General features: G+C 56.7%; 1 protein-coding gene across 1 annotated transcript in view; it reads right to left on the minus strand.

The window, feature by feature from the left end:
• Nucleotides 1–4,396, minus strand: part of MYO15A (myosin XVA) — a 48,327-nt gene extending 43,931 nt beyond the window's left edge. The window contains exon 1 of the mRNA XM_037492299.1: nucleotides 809–4,396. Coding sequence (XP_037348196.1) covers nucleotides 809–4,396 — 3,588 coding nt within the window. The remainder of the gene's footprint in view (nucleotides 1–808) is intronic.
• Nucleotides 4,397–10,191: the final 5,795 nt, after the last annotated feature.

The following is a 10,191-nucleotide window of genomic DNA, read 5'->3' on the forward strand; positions in this document are numbered from 1 at the left end:
TGCTGGGCCGGCTGGTTGCCCGCTCCACGGGGCACTGTCTGCAGAGGCTGAGAAACACCCGCTGCCCCCGAATGCCCCGCCTACCCCAGGCGTCCCGGGGGAGGCTCCGGTGACCAGCCCCCTCTGCTGAGGGCTACCCAGCATCGGGCTCGCTTTCCACCATGACTATAGCAGCCAGGAGCAAGCTTGGCACCCCTCAGCTACCTGCCCCACACCCCACACAGGGCCCAGAGAGACTCCTGGCTCAGCTTCAGATCCACTAAGTGACCTTTGGGGCCTCAGTTTCCTCACCAAGCAAGGAGGAGGCTGGGAGTTTGATTCTTGAGCCCCTCACCCTCATTAGTGTCTAGAATCCTGCACACTTTAAATAGGAACCACAGAGAGAAAGAAAACGTCAATTTGGGAGAAGGTCAGCAAGAAGCAGGAGAAACAGTGAGGACATGGATATGGAGATGGGACAAGGTGGACAGCCAAGGCCTGCAATCTTGTATTTTGCCAAAAGTCTCTGAGGGGCAGTTAGGAAGGATGTACCATCCAAACTAGAGCAGAATAGGGCTCCTACAGCCCAAGCTGGAACAAGATCCCTTCCCCTAAAGTGACCTGGGAGCAGTTTCTGGCATCTTTGTCCTGTGCCTTGCCCATCTCCTTGTTTAATTCTTTAGACACTCTGGGAGGTTACTCTCCCTTAGGTTAAGGATGAGAAGACTGAGGCCCAAGTGGTCAATAGCTCACCAAGGCCCTGAGGCTATCTCCTACTGTTTCCCAGGTCAGAATCCTCATGCCCTCCCTCTGATCTGTAACCCCATACCTTGTTCCACCAGCTTTTGGGGCCAACCTCTTCCCAAGAGTCCCCATGGGGCAGGCAGTCATCTCTGGGGCCTAGGTGGCAGGATGAGGGATGGGTGTGTAGCCAGGGTCGGTGGGCCTTCATCTGTAGCCAGAGGCAGGAACAGAGCAGATTCCAGGCTCTTGGTTTGGTGCTGGGCTCTGGGTGCTGGGGCGGCTGGGTAGGGGGCTGCAGGGCAGCAGGACCAGCTCTCTGGAAAGAGCTCAGCTTTTGCACCTGTGGCAGGACCACAGCAAAACGTCCAAGGCCTGCCTGACACTGCTCACCCCTCTTGGGCAGAGGCCCTGAGGCCCCAGTAGGTGCCAAAGGGGCTGGGGAGCTGGGTAGAGTCCCCCAGCGGCGCCATGGTGGCCACATGGCCCTTGTTTTGTCACATTCAGCCAGTGGGTGCGAGAAGCTAAGCTTTAGTGTCTTCTGCTCTGGGGAGGGCTTCTTGGGGGAGGTCGGGATTAGAGAATCGTGTTCTGCCGATAGCTGGGGATCCACTGAGGCAGTCTCCTCTTTAGGCTTCTCAGGGATGGGGCAGGCAGATTCAGCCAGCTGTCCAGGACCCAGGTCATGATGTCTATCCAGGAAGACTCTGGTAGAATCTGAGGCAAGTTCCTCAGACTGGGGAGCAGGGGGTGGAACAGGGCCCACGTGCTGGAGAAAGGGGTTTTCTGGCACAGTGGGAGGTCTGGAAAAGCCTCTGCGGCTGCCTGGGCCTGCTGGCCAGGGTGATGGTGGGCGCTGAGTGGGAGGCATGTCCACATCCCAGCTGGGAGCCAGTGGGGGCAGAGTCCAGGGTGTCTCCGAGTCCTCTGGCTCCTGCTGGCTTTCCAAGTGCTCTGGGACACCTGTGGGCCAGGATCCAGGCCCTGGAGGCCTGTGGAAAGGCTGGCGAACCCGCGGCTTCACTGCCCTTGTGGGTGGCTCACTGAGGCGGCGCCACGTGTGAGGAAGGCGAGAGGGCAGGTTGAGCGAGCGGCGCCTAGCACTGGGGCCCAGCAGAGGGGGTGGCGACGGTGGCCGAGGGGACCCCATCACAGGGGAGAGGGGTGGGCCCAAGCGCCGAGAGGCTCTGTGCAGGGACCGGGTCTCCCTCAGAGAGTGGGGTCGGCGGGGTGGGGGTGAGAAAGGTGGTTGGAAGGGACCAGCGCGGATGGATGGCTGAGGGGACGCAGGACCCATTGGTGAGCGGTAACCCAGGCCCTGCAGGCTCCTCAGTGAGGGCTGGGGTGAGGGCCGGGGGGTCCAGTTGGGCCTCCGAGATGCCTGTGGGGAAGGCCCAGGAAAGCCAAAGGGAGCCCGGTGGCGGGAGCCTCTGAAGGAGGGTCGGGGTCCTGGAAAGGCCAGCAGGTCAGGGGGCACCTCAGGCCTCAAAGGAGGGTGCTCCATGAAAGCCCACCAACTCGTCTGAGGTGTAAGGGGCACGTGGGCAGGTGCGGCCCAGGATGGCGGATGCCAGCGGAGGGAGCCATAGGGCGAGGCTGGCCTCCGCGGCTGGCCGGAGAGGACCGGGGAGAAGGGTGGGGCCGGGGGAGGGCCAGGGCTGGGGGGCCGCCGGTCCGCAGGAGGGTTGATGAGCGTGCTCCAGTGGGAGGGTGCCCTGGGCACCCGCGCGGGCCTGGGCGCGGGAGAGGCTGCGGGGGAGGGCGGGCGGTGGGAGTTGTTGTTGTTGCGAGCCCGCGCCTGGGTCCTCCTCAGCATGATGGGTGTGCTGGGCCGGTCGGGGTCCATGCCGGCCAGTTTGTAGCCGAAGCGCTTATAGGCTGCCTCCCTAACCGCTGGGCCTCCCAGCCGGGCCTTCTGGCTGCCCCTGAGCCGCGGGATGGGCTTCTTTTCAGACAGAGTCTTTTTGAGGAACCGGGCCAGTGAGGTGGGCGGGCGGGGCGCAGGCTGGCCAGACGCAGGGCTGAAGCCCAGGCCGCGGTGCGCCCCGAAGGCTGACAGGGCGCGCTGGAGATTACGCTGGCGCGGCGCGAGGACGCCCCAGAAGGGGTGGGCATAGGGCACGGCGGGCACCGGCGGCAAGTCCTCCTCTTCCTCGTCGTCGTCTGCATCCCCCAAGGGCAGAGGGATGTCCAGTGAGGGGGGCAGGGGCACCTCCAACTTCTCCTTCCCGAACAGTTTCACCTGGGGCCGCGGGAAAAGGCGAAACCTCCGGATGAGGGACAGCTTGGACCTGGCCGGCTTGTCCATGCCTTGCTGCTCGAAGAAGGCGGCGCTGGGCAGGCGGAAGGACGTGCTCGGCTGCTGCCCCGCCGCCTCCTCCGGCTCCTCCTGCTCCTCCAGCTCCGCGATGTCGTCCATGGGGTGGGCGTATGGGTTGTGGGGCGACCAGAGGGGCGGTGGAGCCCACGGGTACGCGAAGGAGGACTCCTCCGGGGAAAGATACGGCACTTGCGGGGCGTGGATGGCCTCGTGCCCTCCACCATACCTGCCGTCCGGGTAAGGGGCACCGTAGGGCGCCCCATAGGGATCCAAGTAGGGTATATCATAGGGGAGGTCGTACGAGGGGTCATAGGGATAGTAGGGTGCGTAAGGATCCAGGTAGTAGCCGTGAGGATAGGCCTCACTCTCGTATCCATCATAGCGGCTGTAGGGAGACGCATACCCCGACGGGGGCGCATAGGGGGGCTCATAATCGTAGTAGCCGTAGCTGTAGCCGTAGGTGTAGGCGGGGTAGAAGAAGCCGCCATAATAGTCCGGGTGGTAGTAGTAGTCGTAGGGGTCCTCGGGCGGGTACCCACGGGGCAGCCACGGGTCGTAGGGGTCGCCGACCAGGTAGGGGGCCTGCTCCTCCTCGTACTGGTAGAGCGACCGCCGGTCATAGTAGTCGTCGCCCTCGCGGTGGTAGTCGTAGTACTCGCCCAGGTCTTGGAAGCCCTCGAGCCCGTACAGCGACCTGCGGGAGCCGGATTGCCCGAACGGGGCCTCGTCCTCGAAGGGCAGGAAGCCCACCGGCTCGCCCGACTCGTAGATGCTGCGGCTGCGGGGAAACCTCCGCAGGCGGCCTCCGTGGCGCAAGATCTCGGCGCCCGAGGGGAAGGGCAGCTTGCTGGAGCCCACGCGGGAGCCAGAGCGGCTGAACCAGGCGTCCAGCGTGGCCTGCTCGCTGCCGGACTCCTCGGCCTTCTTGAGGAGGAACTTCTTGGTGAGCCAGTTGATGGCCGTGGACGCCTTGCTGAGCGAGCGCGCGCGTGGGCGCAGGCGGCCGTAGCCGCGCCGGCCAGGGAAGCGGATGACCATGAAGGATGGCTTCTTGCCCTTCATCACCCGCTTCTTCTTGCCCACGCGCATCTGGGTCATGAGCTTCGAGGTGGACTTGAGCGCGGTGCGCGCCTTGCGCTTGCGTTTGGTCTTTTGCGGGCCCGCGCGGAGACCCCAGAAGAAGGCCGACGCGCTGCGGAACTGCCCCTTCTTGGAGATCTTGGGCGTGCGGTCACGGAAGCCCATGAACAGGCGCGATGTTCCTTTCAGGCTCCGTTTGGGCTTCTCCGGCTCTGGAGCCTTCTTCGCTTTCTTCCCTTTCTTGGCTTTCTTTTCTTCCTCATCCTCCTTGGCCATGGTGGCCCCTGCTTTCTCCCCACCGGGCTGCGGCCGGTGTCAGAAGCTGAGAACCTTGGAGAGGCAGCAACCTGCTGGGTCTCCTGCCTGTGGCTGGACACGCGGCCTCCTCGAGCTTGGAGCCGCCGCGACTGGCCCAGGTGGCCTGGGGAGGGACGGCCAGGCTGCTCTGGCCGGACCCGCATTCGGAGACGGTGGATCCATAATTCATCTCCTCCCGGCGCCGCCTTAGGTTTCACCCGCAAGCAATGGTGGAAAGTGTGTGGGTGTTGTTTACTGGAAGCAGAGGAGGTCTGTGCTGGGAGGACTATAATGACCTTAGAGTTGCCCTGAGGGCATCCTTGCCGACAAGGGTCAAGCCCTTCCTGTGTTCCAGCTAGCCCAGTCCACCAAGATGAGTGCTTGGGTCACTGCCACTTCAGAGAGGAAGACACTGAGCCCCAGAGGGGGAATCTGCCTGCCTTAAACCACCCAGTGCAAGGCTGGAAGTGGAGTGCGTCTCCTGAGCCGGGGTGGATGTTCAAAGCCCACCAAGTCTCCTGGCTAGAGAAGAACTTTAGACCCTTGAGGTCCTGGGTGAGGGAAGAGGGGAGTGGGCAAGGCAGGCACGCATGGCTGCAGTGAGTGTAACAGGAGCCGACCAGCTCTCTGGACTGTGAATAATGCATTGGGGAGAACTAGGCTGCTGGTTCAGAAGGCAGGGCAATGTGGATGTGTCTAGTGGAACTCCAGTAGGCCTTGTGAGACCCCATGCAGGGGATCAGAGTAGCAGAAACAGATGAAGAGGGTGTCAGGCTTGGCTCTGATCGCCAGTCTTGCTACTGACCGGCTGTGTGGACTCAGGAAAGTTCTTGCCCTTTATGGGTCTGTTTCCTCATCTGTAGGATGGGTAATAAGCCATGCCTTGTCACTTTCACAAGGAAGAAGCAAGAGCTGATGGAGATGCTAAGTAGCATAAGTGCCTGATGTGTGCCATGTACTTTAGGTCCCTGCCAGACTCTAGCCTCTTCTCCCAGTTTCTATCCTAGGTGAGAAGGTGGAGGCTGTGTGGCCCCTGCCCCCTCTGGGTACAGCTGATCACACTAGAGTGGACACTTGACCCAAGGTCATGTGCCCACTGCCTGCTCAGCAACCAGTCCGAACAACTTTTGAGACCGTGCACTAAAAGGACTGTGCCCAGTTAGGTGAAGGGGACAGGGAGAACTCAGGGCTAGCATCTCTGGGACTCAAGACCTCAAAGCTATTCCTCCTCTCCCTTTTCCCCCTCCTACTCTTTCTCTTCCTTTCTGTCCAAGGATCAAGAATCAGGACATACAAGAGCCCAGGATGACCTAGCTAGGAAGCCCAGGATGAAACAGACTCTAAGTAATGTCAGGCTCTCTACTCACTGAACTTTTGTCTAATCTTTAGGTCGTGCAGTCAATTCTTTGGTAATTTAAGGTTTTGCACAGGCGACTCCTCAGCAGAGAGTTTCTGGCTCTGGTCTGTCGCTTGCTGACGACATGCCCTCGGGTGGCTTCAGAGCCTCAGCTTGCTAGCTATGAAATGGGGACATGGAAGGACCATTCCCAGACAGGTAGCAAAGAGCTGAGGGTGAATATGCAAGCAGGGTCCGTCTCTCCTCTCCTCACTTTCTCTGCCTCCATTTTCTTCCTCTTGTCTCTGTTCTTCCTCTTCCAAGATTCATCAAGAATCAGTCTGGTGCTCAGCAATTCAGGGGCAGTTATGCTAGGTACTGCTGCGGGTGACCCCCAGGAGGCTTGATGGGCACTCAGTGGACACCTGAGCAATCAGGCAAGCTTCCTGGGGCAAGGGAGGTAGGCAAGGAGGAATGGTCTCCAGCAGAGTTTTGAGGGGGCATCAATCTCCCCACCCCTCCCTTCCATGCTGCTCACTCTCCCCTTTCTTTCTGGGCTGTGGCTGCTTGAGGGAAAACAAAGGGTAGCATTCTTTCTGGGCCCTGAAATGCTGATAGCTACCCCGCCTTTCTGGGAGTTGGTTTCCAATTTAAGGCCTCAGCATCTCTTATCTCATGGGATCCTCACAACAGGTCTTGGGGTAAGAACTATCATCTCCATTCTCTGGGTGAAGAAACAGATTCACACTTGTCATCAGGGAAATGCAAATCAAAACTACCATGAGATACCATCTTACACCAGTGAGAATGGCACATATTAAAAAAACTAGCAACAACAAATGTTGGCGAGGGTGTGGAGAAAAAGGAACTTTCCTGGGCCTCCCTGGTGGCGCAGCGGTTGAGCGCTGGGTTGCGAAGCTGCCCGCGGCCTCGGAGGCGCCGGTTCGATCCCCGGCTGCTCCCCGGCCACCGGAGGAGGGTCCCACATGGCGCGCAGACCTCTCCTGCCGCCCGCTGCTCCCCTCAGCAGTGTACTTCGGTCCTTCTGCCTGCTCTGCTCCCGGCTCTGGCTCTGGTGAATTCTCTCACCCTCCCGCACTTCTGACTGTGCCCAGTGCATGTATAAACAAAAAAACAAACAAATAAATAAATAAAACATGCCTCTAAAAAAAAAAAAAAAAAAAAAAAAAAGAAAAAGGAACTCTTCTGCACTGTTGGTGGGAGTACAAACTGGTCCAACCACTATGGAGAGCTGTTGTGGAGATTTCTGGACCTACTAAAGATAGAACTTCCATATGATCCAGCAATTCCACTCCTAGGTATTTACCCAAAGGACACAGAAACATCAATTCCAAAGGGCACCTGCACCCCTATGTTTATAGCAGCTCTATTTACAATAGCTAAGCTTTGGAAACAACCCAAATGCCCAAAAATAGATGACTGGATCAAGAAGATGTGGTACATATACACCATGGAATATTCCTCAGCCATCAAAAAGATAAACAACATACAGTTTGCAGCAACATGGATGGAGCTAGAAGGGATCATGCTCAGCGAAATAAGTCAGAAAGAAAAAGGAAAATACCGGACAGCAGGAATAGCAGGAATTTAGAAAACCTAAATAAGGGACCAAGAAAAAGACAAATTAATACAAAGTAAAAATCAAAATCAACAACCAGCTATAAACCAAAGACACACTACGGGGTGGGGGGTGGCGGGGAGAGGAAGGATTATGGTCAAAATAAGGGGGGTGCAATTGTATGGGGAATATAAACAAAATGAAAATGCATACATTGTGCAAAAATGAAAAAATGATGTAAGAATTATATAAAATAAAATATTAAAAAAATGAATTAAAAAAAATAAAAGAAAAAAATAGAACAGTCTCTAAAAAAAAAAAAAAACAGATTCTCAGACCTGAAGAGACCTGTTGAAGTTCACCTAGCTTAGGAGGGTAGAACTGGGCCTGGATGGCTGAGAGTCACCTTCTTCGCTAGGTCTTCCTGCCTGCTGGGCTCCTGGGTACTTAGGCTATCATATGGGAGGGGACCAGATTTGGACACTGGGTGGAAGCAGGGACTTAGCCAAGCTGACCCACATGGCACGGCCAGGAAGGTTCTCCTGAGTTAGTCAAGAAGTGAAGGATGAGAGGGAGATACCCACTTTGCCCAAATAACAGACCTGACAGATGGCCCTTTAGGTGGGCAACACCCGCCTTAGCCTACAGTTACCGTGCCTGGCCACTGTCCATCGGACCTCCTGGTAACACATAGCTTCATTCACCCCACTCCCAGGCCAGCCCTCATGGTATGAGGTCATGAGGTCATCCTATGAGGTCATGTGGGCTGGGCGTGGGCTTTGGTCTCCACCCCTAAAGTAGTGAGGAGACATGCAGGGCTGTCAGGAGTGCTGTGACCAGTTTTGCACTTTGAAAATAATAAAAATAACCAACAGCGCTAAGTGTTACTCTATGCCAGGTGGGTGCTGAATGCCTTCCTCTACTCTCACTAGATTCTCAGGTGAGAAGAGAACGGCCATTCCCATCACATAGATGAAGCACTGGGTCTTAGGTCAGATCACTCGGCAGGGAAGTGCTGGGGACTGTGCTGAGAATAGGCCACATAGGACTTGCTCAAGCTTCACTGCAACCTCAGGTAGTAGGTGCGGTTATTCTTCCTACTTCACAGATGGAAAGACAGGCCCAGAGAGGTCTCCTAAGTTGCCTGAGGCCACACAATTTGAAACTGGGTTCGAGCCCAGGCAGTCTGGTTCGAGTGTCCATGCTCTCAACCACTGCCTCACGCTGCTTCTTGGAAAGGGGTCTGGAGAGCTCTGGGGCCATCATGTGGAGAAGGATGGGGAGGGGATGCACAGTGGGAGAAGGAAGAGAGTGGACAGTGCCTTGGTCTGGATCAACTGTGTGCAGTGGCACATTCAAGTAGTCAGGGCTCTTATGAGGGACTGCATGGGATCTGGGGTTCGCTGGGTACAGCTGGATCAATAGGGGAATCATTCTCTGAGGTGAAGTGCATGGGATGGGAATCTGCCTGGGTTGGTCTGGGACCTGAGAGATTTGGGGTGACTGTGGGGCATCCAGGTGAACAATCAGGAAGAATGTTTAGACCCAATGGCCAGGTGAGATGGAAGTGGGGGGTGCTAGGAGTGGGGATGAGTCTGTCTAGGAGAGAGACAGAGTGAGAAGGGGGCTCCAACTCTGGCTTCTCAATGATGTGTGAGGAGACAAGAAGCTGCCAGAGGAGGGGGCTCTAGCTGTGCAGAGCTTGCCCAAGTAAGTGTGGTTAGAAATGATGACTGTTTACCAACATGTGGCCTCAGGCCTTGGCAGGGGCTGTTCTAAGTGGCATGTTGGAGACGGCTGATGGGTGAGGATGGTGAAGTAGTTGACATGAGGGATGTGGACCTGTGCAAGTTAAGCCATGAAAAGGAGGTACACTCAAGGGGCTCATAATTTTCAATGGTTGGGGCATGCAGAGAAAAGGCCATGTGAAGACACAATGAGAATGTAGCCATCTGCCATTTGTAAGCCAAGGAGAGCAGCCTCAGAGGAAATCAACACTGCTAATACTTTGATCTTGAATTTTCAGCTTCCAGAACTGTGAGGAAGTGTCTATTGTTTCAGGGCACCAGTTTGTGGTACTTTTTTCTAACTGTCCAAAGTAATAAAGATTAGTTGGAAAATCAATGGGGCAGAGAGGTGGGGAGGACAGAAGGGAGGAGGAATCATGCATGCAGTATAAGGCCTGGGGGCTGCCTGGCCATGGCATCTTCCATCATAGAGGGAGAAGGGGTGTCTAGATGAGCGTGGGGCATTTAAGATGAGGAATCTTCTAGCTGGGGTTCCTGGGGAGCAGAGAGATTTTAAAAGAGCTGCTGGCGGTGGCAGGGAGTGGTGCTGCTGGGAGACGCCTAGCCACGGGTGGTACAAGTCCTGCGACAGCACTCCTAGGGCTGTGCCAAGTGCGATCTTGAGCACAGGAGAGCTTAGATTCCTTGCCAAAGGAGCAGAAGGGGTGTGGAGATAAACACATGGACACAGGTGAATTTGCAAGCCCTGGGTTTCTTGGTACCCAACTCTTCTAAAGGCTGCAGGCCAGGCCACCCCAGCCTGGGGACAGGCCTGCATAAGGGTGTGGGCATTGCTGACCTTCACAAAGACCATCAGCTGTTTGAGCACAAAGGGATTATGGGTCGCCCTTGTCAGCCTGCTCTACAGAATGCTGGGGCGGGGGTAGGGGTGTAAGCGATGAGAACAGGGTAGCTACCTGTGGCTGCTTGGGGGTTCTTAGGGGGTTTTCTCCAGCCCTAAGGACACCTCCCCCTGCCAGTTCACACCAACCTGAGTGTGCATAGCATGTGGCTCTGCAGGCTCCCCCATAGGTTTAGGCAATATAACCACCGCCCACAGACCTAGAAGGCC

Source organism: Talpa occidentalis, unplaced genomic scaffold (assembly GCF_014898055.3).
Source record: "Talpa occidentalis isolate TD23 unplaced genomic scaffold, MPIMG_talOcc4v2.1 talOcc4.7, whole genome shotgun sequence".
NCBI lineage: Eukaryota > Metazoa > Chordata > Mammalia > Eulipotyphla > Talpidae > Talpa > Talpa occidentalis.